Here is an 18,217-nt window from a genome sequence, read left to right as displayed (position 1 = left end):
CGGCAGAGCAGAGCAGATCAGATGCCTCTTGATTGGCCACTCAATGGTATACGTATGTTTGGTGCTGATCATTGCAAAAAACAAAACAAAGAAACATTTTAGCCATTAACAAACCTGCAACCTTCTCGATCAGATCCACCTTTGCTTGGCCGCTAAGAACCCGTGCCTTGAAGCAGAACGGCTCCAGGAGGAGGCTGTTGTCTGGAGAGGGGCAAGGGACGAACACATGAGTTACAAGGACAACGCCGTGGTCAGACCGGACCGTGTTCTGGACAGCTCCCCACCGGGCCCTCACCGAGGTTCAGCACCAGCTCGCAGAGGGCCCCTGTGGCGGCCGAGTACACAGCGCGGTTCTTGGAGTTGAGGTGGTTGTCCACGATGGCGGGCACCAGGTGGTTGAGCACCCCGGACAGGTTGTCCTTCAGCAGGCGCACCATCCCCTGCAGGGCCTCAAGGGCGTACAGGTTCACCTTACGGTTGGACTTCAGCAGGCGGTCTCTGAAGAGGTCAAACACCTGGGGGAGCGGGGAGAAACGGGGAACAGGTGAACAAAAAGGGGACAGGAGGGAGTCCAACCAGGAGAGGGGATAAGGGCGAGTGTGAGGTAGTGGGCGTTTACGAGCGGTGGGGGGTTTTACGGACCGGGAACAGGCTGCGGATGACCATGCTGGGGTTGTGCTGGCAGTCGGCCACCAGCTGGTCGAGGCCTTTGATGCGCTCCCTGAAGTCCTTGGACTCCAGCAGAGCGGTGAGCTGCCTGATGTACTCAGCCTTGTCTTCCATGATGGGCCCCTGAGGTTTGGAGCTGTACTTGCTGTTGGGCTCCCTGGAGGGTACCGTAGTTGCAATTTTTGTCAACGACTTATCTAATTTACTTCAACTAGCTATGAGCAATAGAAATCGGGGAGTCCGGAAAAAGTAATGACAGAAACTTTATTGTTACCCACAAAATAGGTACAACAGAGCCGAGCATGTGGTTTTGCAAAAGACACACTGACTGGGGCTCCGATCCCAGTCCCTCTTATCCACACCAACTGAGCTGTCATGCATGTAATATATGACCGGCCTGGTATATGTTCAAAATGGCCTTACATTCCCTTACGTATGTGCTCATCTCCTGTAGTTAATCTAAAAATGGGAGGATGACAGTAGCCTGGGCCCCAAAGTCCTTGGTGCCTTATCAGGCCATTATTCTGGGTCCAGGTGTGGTTTCTCTACTTTTCCACCATTAATGTTTATGCCTGATGTATATAGGCCTGATTATACTCATAGTTAATATAAAAGTAATGGTTCATTTCTCCCACATATCTCCCCTTGTTGGGGCCGATAAGGTTCCAACAAATTACTCGAATTATTGCTAAGCCTATATGCTGCTAAGCCCTTGCCAAATTGACACCACATCTGGTCATCGGTAAAAACCTCAGAGCTTCGACAGGGATTTCAACCTGATTTTAGGCCAAAAAGATTTACCAAATGCAGCGTATTATTAACACTCTAATCCCTACAAGTTGTTCATATGTAATCATAAAACATTTCTAATCATAATAACACAATATTCTATATTCATCATGCAACTATATCAAATGTGTATCTAGAATACCTACATAATAATCATAAACAGCATAATGATCAATAATCATTCAGCATGCATTGAAAATTGGCATTTCAAAAATATGTGACATCATATTATACATTTAAAAAATGTGTGACCCAATATTATACATTAAAAAAATGTGTGACCCAATATTATACAACAAATTGACATAATATTATACTCAAAAACTAATGTTTCATCATACAGTTTTTAGGAATTTGAGATTGTCTGCATGCTTGCACGGATTTGAATGGCTCAGGTGATCTTCATGTATTGGTGCGCAGGATACGAGTGGGGGGTTTTGGACATTGTGATAGATGTTGCTCCTGTTGGCTGAAATCAAGCCTTGTAGATCACGAGGCCGGCTCACATGGAGAGGTTACTAGCACATCGTGTGAGCCTCCACCTGGTGTTTGATATATCACAGTCCACTCTCCTCTTCAGGTTCGCTCTGAAGCACTTTTCCATAGAGCTTCCACTCCCAATCATTTGACTCATCTATGCCAGTTACCCTAGGGGTCATCTCCCTGGAGAGCCTAGATGCTATCATAGATCACTTTCAGCATCATTGTCTGGCTGTCGCTCCTGACTCGGCTAGAAATGGATCTGGTCCTGGGGCAGCTGGTCAGCCCCAGGTGTGTCTGCGTCTGGCTCCTCCTCCTCATGCTCATCCCTGGGTTGAGCGGCTTTTGTGCAGTGGTTGAGATGATACCATGTGGCACTTCCTTCCACCTGGATGGCAGGTTGGTGTTGCGTTTGTGACTTTGTATGGCCCTTCTCTCCTGGGCTCGTTCCACTTTCTCCTGAACACCCTTAGGTACACTTGGTCACCTGGCTCCACCCCCCTTGGTGGCTCCTTCTCCAACTCTGGAACTCTGTCTTTCTCCTGTTGAAAAAATAAGCCTGTGTATGCCAGTTAGTTGTCCCATATAGCGTCTTAATTCAGTTTCCAATTGTTCTAATGGAGGTCCTTTATGAGGCCCTCGAATGACAGGTAAAGGCATGGGTCGACCCGTAAGCATTTCATGCGGGGTTAGATGCGTCATTCTGTTAGTTTTCATGCGATAACTCATTAGTGTCAGTCATAGTGCATTAGTCCTTTAATTTAGTACTCTAATTAAATTTTGTTAATCTTTGTCTCATGCGTCCCATTCCTCTCTCCACCATAACTTGTGGTTTGAGGAATGTAGACACGGACTAGTCTTTATTTGACATGCAGATGTTAAATCACTTGTTTGAGTTTTTTCTGAATAAACGCTGCCCTATCGCCTGAGCTAATTTGTGACGGAATTCCAAACCTTGGCATGACTTCTCTAGTCAGAAACTTGATTACTGTAGCCACACTTTGGTCTTTTGATGGGACTGCTTCTACCCATCTGTTGAACACTGTTTTCAAATATTTAACACTCATTTAGCTGGATGTCAATCATTGTTTGCAAGTATGGTGAAGAAAAACCTTGTTTTCAATTCTTTTTCTAATTCTCCTCAATACCTCCCCCCTTGCGCAATGGTCAAAACCATGCGCATTAAATGATAAGTAAATCTAAGAACGCCGTTGGTGCAACCAACGTCGAAACGTCTAACCGTAACCATCAGCAAACTGAAACCAATCTTTTGGGAAGGGAAATCGAAACCAGTGTGTCCAAAACCAAAGCCCAATATGGGTGGGTTTACCATCAGCCGCCTGAAACCACGCTGTTCCAAAGTCATGCACTAAACCAAAAAACGTACATGCGTTAGTGGGCTTCTATACCACAAAGGTAAAATAAAATAAAATAAAACGCGACATGCCCCGTTCCAAGACCACCTCGGCTGCCAGAGCTGACATATCTGACTCCTGTTCCCCCTCCACCTTTCATCAGCCGGCTTTTCCTATGATGGTTGCAGTTCGTCACTTCATGTTCAAGTGAGCCAGTGCTCACAGTGACTCTGCCAAGTAATCGTGACTGTGCCTGTTTTAGGTTGTCCCGGGCTTCAAGGTGGGATCTTACCCGTCGTTGGCTAACCAACCTTCCATACTGGCTTAGTGCAGGATGCCGTACCTGGGATACGATCAATCCCCACCTATATGGTGGTATAGATCGCAAAGTGGAGGGATGGAGACAGAGTCTTCAGCCGCATCTGCCCTATGCAGCGTGTGTGTGCGTAAAAGATACACATCAGGGCAACTATAAAACAAAAGGTAATTTATCAGAGTTAAAATGATTAAAGTGTTGCAGCAGCAGTAGTGGCATTTGAAAGGTAAACCCACTACTTCCGAATCCAATTTGACAACATAGCATGTATGACTCCTTCCCAGCAGATGTGGCGTCAATCCACCTATTGTCCTGAACTAGGGAGATGTGAAAGAAAACAAAAATCACAATATTAAAACTTGCATTTTCAATATTGGGCGACTTACTTCTGTCTTAACCGTTACTTAAAATCACAATTCTCTTCATAATCCTACCCGATTGCCCTTCACTATCTATTTAAATTGGACGACCTAATTAAACCGTTTATTCTCCCTATTGATTGCATTTAGTGTTTTCCACATTTTGAGTCACTACTATACCAAACCCAAACCCTCTACGTTGTCCTTATCTAGTTTATTCAACACTGAATTGATACATTGTTTCTATTTACTAATTAACCATATTGTTTTATCTGAAGTGTGCTTGTGTATCCCCTTGTGTACTCCATCACTCTGAGTAGGAGAGGATTCTCCCCTACCTCGGCAGCCCTGACACACACACGAGAACAGGCTCACACACACATCCTTTCTTATTTTATTTTGCTTATTTATTTTAAATGACATTTGTCATTGTGGATAACCTAAATTAGAAATGTGGATAACTTTTGATCATACTTATTTGGTCTAATTTTTAAATATTGCCGATTGTTTTTTCTAAATTATAAGATCACTTTTAATAAATTGTCTATTACTTATCATAATCTCTAAGGAAATATTTTATTTGTGTTGTTATCTTGGCACCTAGACCTCGTCAGGTCCAAGCACCAAAATAACATCCACCTATCCACGCAGAGTCCATGGGTTGGGTCAGCTCCTCTTTTGATGAGTCACTTTACCCTGGCGCCATTGAACCCACTGACTCCTGTGGAGTGTGGTTTGCAGACAATTTTTAACGCTAATTGCTCATGTTTTGGAGTCTAGATAATTATTCCTAAATCCTGTAATCACCATGTAACTTGCTCAGGGACACATCAACACTCAGCTAGGAGATGGGGATCCAACTAGCAACCTTTCGGCAGAGGTGGAAAGAGTAAATAATTTTAAATGTACTTTGAGTAAAAGTAAAAAGTTACTTTTTTACAATCAGTGTTTTCTGCCTCTACTGTGATGTGCAAAAGCCCACCTGGGAAATCGAAAGCCCACCTGGCAAATTCCCATTGTCATTGTGACACAGCACACAGTGCTCACTGCACACAACAAAATTGCATTTATGCCTCACCCATGCAAGGGAGCAGCCCCAAATGGCAAAATGACTACTCACGGTAAAATCATTTCCAAAACACATTTCTTTTTATTTAAAAAAGTGCTACATAAACTACATAGTGCTACATTCAGCAAAAAGTGCTTGTGCACTGACTGTGGTTTCATTTCAGTTTCAACTCGCCAATAAACATTCCACAGAAACATCTAACATCTTAACAGAACATCTTCATAGAAAAACCTAATCAAAATCTAATCAATACTTCATTCACTGCCTCTTCCATGGTCATTACAATATTATGAATAGACTGCATGGGTTCTCCGACGTCTCTCCCTCTTGGCCTGCCCATAACAGGTTTGAATATTAAGGGCTGCCTAATATTCGTTCGAATTTTGATTTATTTTTTTGATATTCGAATTATATTCGAATCACGAAGTTCGAAGTCAAAGCCCTAATATGCAGACATGTTTTCTGAATCTGTACACACCATATATTTTGTGCATCTGAATGAACATTTTGGTCACAAAACCTGCAACATGTCTCGCACTCGCTTATTAGTATTAGCAGTACCATACACAGTTTTCGGGATATGGCTAGCTTGTTGTCAGTTTAAACCTGGAAAGGCACGAGAAACATGACTTACCTCAACGTGCTTTCGGAGATTCGACATTGAATTCTTGTAAGCTGATATGTTGGACTTCTTTGGCACACATAGTTTACATTGCATGATATAGCTTTCTCCACGTTTCTCCACGAAGCTGAACATGTTTTCAAGATAGGGCCAGGGGTGCACTAGGTTAGAGGATGAACGGCTCGTGTTGGTCTCCTCTGAAGTAGCAGGTGAATCTCCATCGTCTGCCTCCATGTCAGCCATCATCGTTTGAGTGAGAGACAGATCGTACGCGCCAACACTCTTTATAAAAGAACTAGGTTCTAGGCTAGAATTCTAGAGCTGCCGGCGCGCAGGGGCACAACGTTCAGTTTTTTACATCCCATAATTCATTACCAGAACACGTTTTTTTTGTTTCAGTGAGATTTTTTTTTACTCAGTAACGCTTGTGCTGTAAAATGTACCGAAGTACATTACTCCAAAGAAAATGTACTTAAAGGCATATTGTACGATTTTCAGTGATATGCACTTTTTAATATGTTGTTGAAATTGGTTTTTACATCCTGACAGCAATAAATAACTTATGGGCAATGAAAAAGAAGCGAAAAAAAAACGAATTCTGTATCTGCTATAAACCTGTTAAAATGCTTACCAATCAGAGACATTGTACCCGAATATAAAGAACCAATCACAAGCCTGCGCGTTCTCTCCCCTCTGTGTACGAGCCTGAGCCGGCCTGAGCGCGTTCACGGAGGGCAAAGAAAGCGAGGTGTAGTTCATGACAGTGGACTAGACCTAGTGAGCCTACAACGTTAACACGATGGAAGAAAAAAAACAGAAGTTACCACTGCCACCGTTACTTGCCCCGGTTCATCCTTTTAAAAAGGCAAGAAAAAGAAAGACAGAAAATGAAAAGGCAGCAACAAAAAAAAAGTAAGAGAATGCTCGAGGAAAAACGAGAATAAATATTGGATTCGCTTTTCAGCGATGGCGACAGCTGAGGGAGTTGAATGGCCTGAAAAGTGACGCAATGGTTGCCGTTGAAGTAAGCCGTAAGCAGCATTAGCGCTCGTGCACGGCTCTGTGTCGAGGGGTTGGGGCAGGGAGTCCTGAAGGGTGGGGGAGGAGTTAAACGGAACTCCGAAGAGAAGCTAATTTCAAATCATGCTAGCTCTCTCACATCGTACAGTATAGCTTTAAGTAAAAGTAAAGTTACACATTTTAAAAAGTAGTTAAAAAAGTAGAAGTACACAAAAAAGCTACTCAATTACAGTAACGCAAGTAATGTAATTCGTTACTTTCCACCTCTGCCTTTCGGTTACAAGACACCCTCTACTTCCTGAGCTAAACCGACCCCCAGCCTCCTCTCCACTGATTTATTACCTCCGGGTCGGTCCGCATCCGCCCTTTTTGCTTTCTTTACATTCCTCTCCCTTCTCCAAACACCTTCTCCCTCTGATCCAACCCGTTGTCTCACCAGTGCTCTGTGTACCAAGATGTAATGATCTATACCACATGGTGTTCCAACGCGATGGAGAGTCTCCAAGAACCACAGAATCACCAATCCCAGTGGTGGTTCCACGTTTTTTCTAAAACAGTGGACATGGGTTACATTCAGGGACCAATTACAGAGTACATCCAAGCGCACAAATGATCTATTCAGCACAATGCAAATTCAATCTCTTTCTCTCTGTTGTCTCTCTGTCCAGCCCCCACCGGCGGTTTTTACTTACTTACGTTCCTTCTCTCTAACTCTCTTTACCTCTCTTTACCTCTCTTTACCTACTTCCTTTGCTTTCACAAATCTCCATAACCATTTTCACTTTCAGTAATCCTTTCCTTTCCTTTCTGGTTTATTTGTTTTTGGACACACTCCAAAACTAGATTACTAATCTTAAAAGGCCATCGAAAGATATGAATCTCCCCAAAGAAAATTCTAACCGGAAAGCCTTCTCCAATCTCATCGCCACTTCTCGTTGCCAATCCATACACTCTTCCTCTTCTCTGTCTCACTCTTCACAAATCACTTCATCTGACCCCTCTAATTCAACTCAATGCTAACTATTTCTAACTTTTGCTCACTCACTCACTCCTCACTCATTCGCTCACATATACAACTTAAAATAAGAATTCTCAGATTGTCATCCTTGGAGCTGTCATAGGTATTAACTGCGTGTGTCCAGAGAATTATAAAGTTTTGGTGAATTTTCCTGCCATGGGGAGGTGAGAGGCATAATTTGGACCTACGCAAGTGTAAGTGGCTCCAGTGTGGGCCATCATTGGCGTGCCTCTATAATTTATCAGAACCTGCAGTATTGGTTCCTCATCAGCTTGTTTTGTGATTGCTACAAGCTGACCCTCCCCCTGTGGATTCTCTGGGCACCCCTAGTATCCCTGACCCATAAAGGGACCCGCCTGTCCCTGGTCGCTGTTACCCTGTGTTTGCTGTGGTGGAAAAGGGTTAGTTAAACAATCTTTCTTAATATCTCCTTCCTGGTTGCACCCAAAACATATTAAAGGACCTCTGCGTTGTCCTTGGGATCCTGGTTGTTGATTGTTTCTAAACTGTCCTTGGGGCCCTTTGTACTGATTCTGTCTATTTTTATTTGTGGGGTTCCCATAATTATGGATGTGTACATGTGTAACAGTTGGAGTAGGTGACAGTTGGCAGTTGACAGTTGTACTGGGAGAGAAAATGCCAATCGTGGATATTGGTTTTGAAGTGCGCCCTGCTGGGCGGCTTGCGATATTACAGCAGCTGGTTCTAAAACACCTGCCTGTCTCTTCTTATCTCTTTCCTTCCTTGTGAGATCTTCCAGCTGAAGCTGATATAGCTTCCTCTGGACCTCTTTGCTTTGTTCCTGTATTCTTTGTTTATTCTGACGATATTCATCCACTGCATGAACTAAATGGTCATTAAAATCTCTATGAGATCCTGATGTAGACAGTCCAACCACATCCTCTAGCTTGGCTTTGATTTGGCTGGGAAGTGTCTCTATCACAGAGTTTCTAAACATGACAGAGAACACCGGATGGATCTCAGGATCCTCATCCGTGGAGGGATTACATTGCAATGAGTGGAAAACCCCCTGCGTCGAAAAAGAAGCACATGGTCCTGCGTTAGCCAATGGGATGAATGCTCATAGCGTCTCTATGTGCAGCCATCGGCTCTTCCGTTAGCCAATGGGATGAATGCTCATAGCTTCATATATTGCCGTGGAGGGATTACATTGTAATGAGTGGAAAACCCCCTGCGTCGAAAAAAGAAGCACAAGGTCCTCTGTTAGCCAATGGGATGAATGCTCATAGCGTCTCTGTGTGCAGCCATCGGCTCCCCCGTGAAGTTGTTACATTGTAAGGAGTTGAAAACCCCATGTGTCGAAAAAAGAAGCGCAAGGGTACCCTTTTGCGTCAGAAACTGAAGCCAAAGTCACTGACCGTTCGTCAGAAATCGATGCGCTCGGAGTGAGAATGTGTTGCGCCAACACTAGTTGTGTCCTTGTTTTTTAAGCTAAGGCTACACCACATCGCTAAAATGACTACACTAAGCTTACAGAGCAACAACATGCGACAGAAGCTCAATAAAACAGACCTTTTCAAAGGGCATTAGCCTCTCTGCCTCTCTCCACCCCCCCTCCCCCCTTCCCATGAGGATGAACTGGGGTTTCAGCGGCCTTCAGTGTGTATATTGTGTATAGTTCTCTCCTATGGTGGCATCATGCCTTCAGTGTGTATATTGTGTATAGTTCTCTCCTATGGTGGCATCATGCCTTCAGTGTGTATATTTTGTATAGTTCTCTCCTATGGTGGCATCATGCCTTCAGTGTGTATATTGTATATAGTTCTCTGCAAACCTATGGTGGCATCATGCCTTCAGTTTTTCTTGAACAGCCACAAAGGTTGCACATATTATATTCATATTTTATCGTATTTGTCTAAATGCATACTTGACTGTAGATAGATTTGAGTGAAGTTACCAACACAATAGATTGCTGAGTTTTAGTAGCCCATATATTGATTTAACATAAATAACATGAATACCTTGTGCATGTGTGTATTTATTGCACCTATCTGTTTTGTTTAATGTTCATTTCATATGAAAACACATGGTTATAATTACATAAATACATTATATTTGTATCCTATATTTGCAAAGGGAAATCTTGTACCTATTTTAGAACATTATTCTATTTTTCTAAGAACCTAACATTTATTCATAAGTATGTACTGTCATACCTACATCTCTGACGTTTATAACAAACCCAACCGTTTGAAAATCGGTTGAAAATTTAGCAAGTTATTGTTATTTAAAAAGTACATGAATCACTACCAACGCAATGTTATTGGTGAGCAGCTTACTGTGGTAAGATTGCCGCCAGTGGTGACGTTCGACTCCATTGGCCAGCAGCGCGGACGAGGCATCTAGTTAATATATATATCTATGGCCATAGACCCTAGCCTGGCTCCGCCCGCCTAAGTACTTCCGCTCAATTTGAATTTCCCAAATGAAATGAAGTGAAGTACGAGAGTCTGGTAGAACCATGGACATAATAGAACCAGGCTACATAGACCCATGATGCGGAAGCATATCTCTCCTTGATGTTGCCGCCCTGCGCCACTGAGCAGTACATATGTGCCGTGGGCTCTACCAGAAGGGGCGGGAAGTTTTCCCGCTTCTTCTCAGTTTGGGGCCGAATCAACTGAACAATAGAATCTCGGATCTCCATTTTTGTGCCATTCAAGTGCATGTGGTAAGGCATATTATGCTCTGAAATGTATTATATTCTAAACTTGTTTGGTTATTATATCATTTAATGGCTAACATAACTAAGCATAAGTGGACGACGTAAGTGATTTATGGTCAGAATCCCTCCAATCATCGTGTTGACTAGTCAGCGCCAATTCACTAACCAACGTTAAGTAACTCTTATTAACTTAGCAAAGGGATGTTAGCCGTCGATATTTACCCCAAATGTTCTAATTATGTTTCATTGTTAGACGATTGATCTGGACTCAAGCTGTAGGCCTACCAGTCAGATGAGTAACTCAGTGGAGGAGGTGAGACACCGTATCAATACTTTAAACATCTGTTCATGCAACATTGGTGAGTTAATCACCATTAAATACGATCAGATAAGACCAATGTGTTCATGAAAGGGCCCCTCCATGGAGAGAATGGCAATTTAGGAGACCGATATTACTTTTTGTATGCAAAATATGTGGGATTTACAACAGTTAATTGGCTGCTCTATAGCAACTGTTGACTTTGATGTATTCAGTATTACCTAGAATGTGTTACGGTTGTAGTTAAGGTTGTTGATCTACAAAGTGGTAAGGTTAGATGAACAGTATTGGACATTATGTTGTCTATTTGTGGTGAAGGAGGACTTTGCGGATATCAGGGCATACTTTTCCACAACAAAATGGAACCGCCTCTGTATGGCAGAGAAAAAAAGATTCCTGCAGATCAAGGAAAACCATTTGGTTCTGGCGTCTCTTGGTAAACCAGTCATACTTAAATACTATTTTACTGAGTACATTGCTATACATACAGACGCAGGTGGTGCTGCTGTACACATCACTGCTTCTTTTGTGTCTGTGTGTGTGTGTGTGTGTGTGTGTGTGTGTGTGTGTGTGTGTGTGTGTGTGTGTGTGTGTGTGTGTGTGTGTGTGTGTGTGTGTGTGTGTGTGTGTGTGTGTGTGTGTGTGTGTGTGTGTGTGTGTGTGTGTGTGTGTGTCAGGCCTGTCCTTTGTGGCTCCAGCATTCATGAGGAGAGAGAAGCCCGGCCAGGTGAGAGTCTGCTCACCTGACGAGACAGACTCTGAGGAGGAGCAGCTCTGGACCTCTGGATTGACCGGTACAAAGACATTTACAAGACATTTCTGGAAGGGGTAATGTGCAGTGAACATTATCCCTTTCAAAGCCCTGAAGAAACATTAGCCCGCTTATACTGCTTAATAATTTGACCAAAGATATAGCAACAAAAAGGGTTTTTATTGATTTAAAGGGATTTTATTGCATCTGAAAAAAGGAAAACCTGTAATAATATTTCTAATAACAGGTTGTACCTCATAGTAAATTAGCAGGTTATATTACCCATTTTAGTTAGTTGAAGTGAGTCGTTTATATACTACTTTATAGTCAGTTAGTAGGAGTTATTAGCATACATCCTTACTTATAGTTAGTCAGATAGTAAGTAATAGTATGTAAGTTAGGTTTTATACTTCATTGGTTGTTAGTAGCTTATACTACCTTTTTAGTCAGTTAGTAGTGAGTAGGATACTTCCTTACTTAGAGTCAGTAAGTAGTTATTAGGTTAAATATTAATTTATCGTAAGTCAGAAAGTTAAATACTACCTTATAGTAAGTTAATAGTAATAGGTTTTATACTGCCTTGGTTGTTAATAGCTTCTAAACTACCTTAAGTCAGTTAGTCATAGTTAATATAGTACATCCTTACATATGGTCTGTTTGTTATAGTTAATAGGTCACATCCTAACTCATATAGTCAGTTGGTAATAGTTAGCAGGTTACATCCTAACCTAAAGCCAGTTATGTCAGCAGGTGCTCGAGTGTGGAAGCCACCAACTGTCCGACAGGGGTCTCTACAACAGCCCAGTACGTCAGATGCAGTGTCTGTACAGGTATAAAACAGCACACATCACCTTCAGCAGCCTTACCATGTCCTGTCCTCTATGGTACGAGACCTGCTTCATGTCCGTGTGACAGCAGACTCATGGATTAAGGGTATTAATGACACCAGCACGATGTATAGGGATGGGCCGATAGTCGATTCTATCGACTATCGACGATAGATGGATTCCATCGTCGATCGTCTCAAGTTGCCGATAAAAAGGCGATAATTATGTTTAATAATTAATTTTTAATTATTATTATTGTTATTTTTTTTAAAGCGCTGTGGTAGCTATTTTTACAACTTAAAAAGCCCCGCAAATTGTAATTGAAATAACTGGCACCGGTGGAAACATACTATGTAGCGCTGACCTACCGTATTCACTCACTGCTGCGAGAGGAGAGGGGAGGGGCTCGAAACCTACCGGTCTGCTCGCACGGCGAAATGACATCACACCCCGCTGCACCATTTCCGGGTCACAGCTGTGGTACATGAGCTGTGTTCGAAATCGTTCCCTATTCACTCACTCACTATTCCCTATAGTGTTCATGATATAGTGCACTACATAGGGAACGAACAAACGAGAATTCGGACACTACGCTGAACATTTCTAAACGTCAGTAAATGCGCCGGGTATTTGTGTGACGCAGACAGATGCGCCCAGATCATGTAAACAAACCGGCACTCTCGAGGAAAGCTGGAGGTTGTATTGATGTTGAATGTTACATTTCCTTGAACAAGGTTTCTCTTATTAATTTTGAATGTTACATTTTCTTGTTAAATCCCAAATAAATTTGGATATTTCTAAACGAAAGCCGGAGACCTCTTCTTCTCCTCGGAAAAACACGACCGCATTGCATTGTGGTATATGGGAGTAACACGGAGGGAACATGTACACTCAAATTTTGGGTATTTTAAGTGCACTATATAGGGCATGAAATTAACCAGTGAGAATTCGAACAACACTACAAAATGGCGAGCACCCTATATAGTGCACTAGTATATCCGTGATAGGGAACGATTTCGAACACAGCTACGAGCTGTGTCATCAGCGTGTGACAGCGCTGCCGGCGCCGACGCATCGAAACTTAAATCAGCGGAGGCTCACGCTGGTCCAAGGGGAAGACCCTCGTAATCGTTTTTAAGAAAAAAATAGAAAAATAAAAACACGATTTCATTCAAAGTGATAAATTATTATAAATAATGAATATTATAAAATTATTATAAAGTTGCCCCCCGATAGCATCGACTATCGGCGATCGCTAGGGGGCGCTATCGGACGATGGAAGCTTGTAGACGATTGCCCAACCCTAATGTATAACCTTAGACGTATTGTTGCTAGGAGGTAAGGTGTGTCCTACCCACATTAATAAAACAGGGAGTACTCCTAACTAGACGTTCTATCTGTCAGAGTCTCTCAGGGCGGGGCTGGAGTGACCAGGAGGTCTCTGGAGGGCCCACTACTTCTCATCCAGAGATCGACCCCCCCGGAGGAGGAGTAGAGAGGGGCTCTGCTGTCCAGGAGGAGGTCTCCTTGGGTTAGCTCTGATCCCACCACTGCTTCCCTGCAATAACACCTTGTTGTGTACGTATAGTCTGTAACTGTGTGTGTGTGTGTGTGTGTGTGTGTGTGTGTGTGTGTGTGTGTGTGTGTGTGTGTGTGTGTGTGTGTGTGTGTGTGTGTGTGTGTGTTCATCAGTTCTCCATGAACATTTGCAGGGCTCAAGTGTTTATTCAAGAGAGACGAACCTGAGAAATGTTCTCAGAGTTAACTACCAAGAACCGGAAGTACCTAAGGATGACGACTACTTCTGTAAGATCACTCACTCACTCACTCACTCACTCACTCACTCACTCACTCACTCACTCACTCACTCACTCACTCACTCACTCACTCACTCACTCACTCACTCACTCACTCACTCACTCACTCACTCACTCACTCACTCACTCACTCACTCACTCACTCACTCACTCACTCACTCACTCACTCACTCACTCACTCACTCACTCACTCACTCACTCACTCACTCACTCACTCACTCACTCACTCACTCACTCACTCACTCACTCACTCACTCACTCACTCACTCACTCACTCACTCACTCACTCACTCACTCACTCACTCACTCACTCACTCACTCACTCACTCACTCACTCACTCACTCACTCACTCACTCACTCACTCACTCACTCACTCACTCACTCACTCACTCACTCACTCACTCACTCACTCACTCACTCACTCACTCACTCACTCACTCACTCACTCACTCACTCACTCACTCACTCACTCACTCACTCACTCACTCACTCACTCACTCACTCACTCACTCACTCACTCACTCACTCACTCACTCACTCACTCACTCACTCACTCACTCACTCACTCACTCACTCACTCACTCACTCACTCACTCACTCACTCACTCACTCACTCACTCACTCACTCACTCACTCACTCACTCACTCACTCACTCACTCACTCACTCACTCACTCACTCACTCACTCACTCACTCACTCACTCACTCACTCACTCACTCACTCACTCACTCACTCACTCACTCACTCACTCACTCACTCACTCACTCACTCACTCACTCACTCACTCACTCACTCACTCACTCACTCACTCACTCACACAAACCAATTTTTAATCTTCCTGTTTCTGTCTATTTAATATAGATTTGTAGCTGAAGCTCTTTTGGACGTAATATATAAATTAACTCTCTCCAGTCTGTGATGAGTGTAGGACTTTCTTCCTCGAAGAGTGCGAGGTCCACGGTCCTATCGTCTTCATGGCTGATCGCCCCGTTGCTGTCAGAGAGAAAGACAGAGCCAAGAAGACGCTGCCCGCTGGGTTTGAGGTATATGTCGTACTTTAACACAACAAAGTTCTCCCCGTCCAATGAGACAGTATAACATTCATTGTTTAATACATTTCCCAGCTAATGTATATAAAAACAGTATTGTTAACAGTTATATTGCCAAAACAGATGGATATATCTCTCCCCCAATGGTTCTTCTTCCTGAATCGTGCTTTCCGTCTATCTCTCCCTCTCTCCCCCCATTTCCCTCTATCTGCCTCTCTTTGTGACTCCCTCTCTGAACTCCCCCCCTGTCCCACCCCCCTCTTTCCTTTCCTCCCTCCCTGTCTAAATCTCTCTTTCTCACTTGTTTCCCAACTATTCATCTCCATTCATTTCTTATCATATCTTATCTTCCTCTCCCTCCCTCCATCTCACCACGCCTCTCTCCATTCCTCTCACCTCTCTTTGTCTCTCCCTGCCTCAATCTGTCTACATCTCCCCTCTCCATGTGTGTATTCTACATCTCTCTTCTCCATGTGTCTCCATCTCGCTCTCCTCTACCTCTTGTATTCTATCTCTCCTCCCTCCTCCACCTCTCCCTCCCTCTATGTATTCCTCTCACTCTACGACTCTCCTCCTCTCTCCGTCTCTGTCTCATGTGGGGTAGATCAGAGATTCTGGGATCCCTGGGGCCGGTCTAGGGGTGTTTTACTGTGGAGACGGTGGCCTTCCCATTGGAACACACTTTGGACCCTACGAAGGACACAGGACCGATGAAGAGGGAGCCCTGGAGAGTGGATACTCCTGGGAGGTCAGTGTGCTTGTAGTCATTTATTTTGATCTAGTCTTGTATGTGTGCTTGTGTGAGTTTATTGGATGGCATAGAGTCTGATTAACACATTTCTCCAGATCTACAAGAGCAGACACAGTGATTACATTGATGCAAAGAGAGAGACACTTTCTAACTGGATGAGGTAGGACCCTATTCACTTTTATACAATCTACTGCATGAATAATGTTCACAATTATCTTACTAACATTACTTTATTGATAACATTTATATTTCTCCGTGTCTGTTATCTGATTAGATCCACAATATCTTCTGTGTTGCTATGACATATGTAGAAGATACACTGTAAAGGTGTGTTGACGTACCTGTCTGTGTGTTAGGTACGTCAATTGTGCTCGTAATGAAGAGGAACAGAACCTAATAGCGTTTCAGCACAAAGGAGGGATTCTGTATCGCACCTGTGGCTTCGTGACTCCAGGAGCAGAGCTCTTGGTCTGGTATGGGGACGAATACGCCAGACATCTGGGAATCGGATTTGATCGACTGTGGAACAACAAGAGCTCTACTAAAGGTCTGCCTTCAAGTCTGTCTTTCTGTCAGGGTTTGGTTTCTATGCGGCACTTCATGACCACATCTCTCATTTTAATTGAAAAGAGCTTGGACAATAAACATCTACATTAACAAAGCAGTTAAGAAATTATACAGGAATATTAAATATAATAAACAAAAGATGACAACATAATAGAAAAATATTCTTACTTGGAAAAATGTCTGAATGCAAAATATACAGTACCATGGAGGTTTCAAAAAAACAATCCAATTATACAAATTCAGGTATGCTTGATTAGGCTGTGCAGCCTTATCAAGCCCCAAAGCCTAAAGCACCTGACTGGCCAGGTGGCTGCTTAAACCAGCCATCAGCAGCACTCAAAAGTAAAATACATATGACTCTCTCTTTCTCCTAGGAGGGAGATCCCAGCTGACACCAGCACAGGCTTTCCCCTGTCCCGAGTGTCCGTACTCCTACACGTCTCAGATCTTCCTCCACAAACACATGAAGAGGAGCCATGGCGACCTGTACGGCCGACTGCTGAGGAGTGGAGAAATCAAGGTGGAGCCTAGGCTCCTCCCATACGTCGCAGCCTCCTATCAAGAACCGATCGGAGCCTCCCCGGGAACAGTCCAAAGCACGAGCCAGATTCCAGCAGAAGGAGCCGGACAACACAGATGTGAGAAGTGCAGTAAAACCTTTAGTCGCTCTTATAGTCTGAAGGTTCACCAGCGCATCCACACGGGAGAGAAACCATACCACTGTCAACAGTGTGGGAAAACATATAGTACATCTGGTCATCTAAAGGTACACCAACGCATCCACACAGGAGAGAAACCATACCACTGTCAACAGTGTGGGAAAACATTTAGTACATCTGGTCCTCTAAAGGTACACCAACGCATCCACACAGGAGAGAAACCATACCACTGTCAACAGTGTGGGAAAACATTTAGTAGATCTGGTCATCTGGAGAGACACCAGCGCATCCACACAGGAGAGAAACCATACCACTGTCAACAGTGTGGGAAAACATTTAGTACATCTGGTGAACTGACGGTACACCAGCGCATCCACACAGGAGAGAAACCATACCACTGTCAACAGTGTGGGAAAACATTTAGTCAATCTGGTCCTCTAAAGGTACACCAACGCATCCACACAGGAGAGAAACCATACCACTGTCAACAGTGTGGGAAAACATTTAGTACATCTGGTGAACTGACGGTACACCAGCGCATCCACACAGAAGAGAAACCATACCACTGTCAACAGTGTGGGAAAACATTTAGTAGATCTGCTCGTCTGAAGGAACACCAACGCATCCACACAGGAGAGAAACCATACCACTGTCAACAGTGTTGGAAAACATTTAGTACATCTGGTCATCTCAAGCGTCACCAACAACTTCACAGAGGAGTCTCCACCCAAACAACCATGTGAAGAAACTAAATGGTTCCCAGACATCTGTTATTCAAATCTAATCAAACATGGTTCTTGCTGTTATATGTTAGAAGGGCACATGAATGGTTAATTGTTTATCTTATCAACTTTATGTATTTATTTATATTCATGTCTGTATGAGTGAAGGTTTTTACCCCAAAAAATTTCAGAAAAAAAATAGTTTGAGAGATAATGTTATCTGAATTATTTAATTTCATTCGTCATCAGTAAGGTATCGTAGATCTGACGTCATTGTTATATTTATTACATTTGTATGTATTTATTTATTTATCCTGTAGAAATTCAAATAAAATCAGATATGCAGTGTTGAGAAGTCTGGTTTTGTCTG

The 18,217-nt window shown here is 43.3% G+C and overlaps 2 protein-coding genes across 11 annotated transcripts in view; one reads left to right on the top strand and one right to left on the bottom strand.

The window, feature by feature from the left end:
• The window catches only part of LOC132469824 (TOG array regulator of axonemal microtubules protein 1-like), a 36,347-nt gene that overhangs the window by 968 nt on the left and 17,162 nt on the right, over positions 1-18,217 (bottom strand). The window contains exons 12-14 of the mRNA XM_060067907.1: positions 643-826; positions 296-515; positions 115-201 (exon numbers count right to left, since the gene is read on the bottom strand). Coding sequence (XP_059923890.1) covers positions 115-201; positions 296-515; positions 643-826 — 491 coding nt within the window. The remainder of the gene's footprint in view (positions 1-114; positions 202-295; positions 516-642; positions 827-18,217) is intronic.
• Positions 10,239-18,202, top strand: LOC132452165 (histone-lysine N-methyltransferase PRDM9-like). 10 transcript variants are annotated; one of them, XM_060044677.1, is made up of 13 exons: positions 10,240-10,389; positions 10,637-10,696; positions 11,021-11,138; positions 11,380-11,496; positions 12,204-12,283; positions 13,685-13,811; positions 13,973-14,086; positions 15,012-15,142; positions 15,753-15,896; positions 15,995-16,059; positions 16,256-16,446; positions 16,841-17,148; positions 17,510-17,678. In XM_060044677.1, the coding sequence occupies exons 1-13, from the start codon at positions 10,270-10,272 to the stop codon at positions 17,564-17,566; spliced, it is 1,632 nt and encodes a 543-aa protein (XP_059900660.1). In that variant the 5' UTR covers positions 10,240-10,269; the 3' UTR covers positions 17,567-17,678. The 10 variants fall into 10 exon arrangements, with proteins under 10 accessions (XP_059900589.1, XP_059900582.1, XP_059900627.1 ...); XM_060044606.1 differs by having other exon boundaries at positions 10,239-10,389; positions 11,401-11,496; positions 16,841-18,202; XM_060044599.1 differs by having other exon boundaries at positions 10,239-10,389; positions 16,841-18,202.

This window comes from Gadus macrocephalus, chromosome 2, assembly GCF_031168955.1.
Source record: "Gadus macrocephalus chromosome 2, ASM3116895v1".
NCBI classification, from domain to species: domain Eukaryota; kingdom Metazoa; phylum Chordata; class Actinopteri; order Gadiformes; family Gadidae; genus Gadus; species Gadus macrocephalus.
Note: the sequence above shows the minus strand (reverse complement) of the source record. Positions and strands in the feature narration are given on the sequence as shown.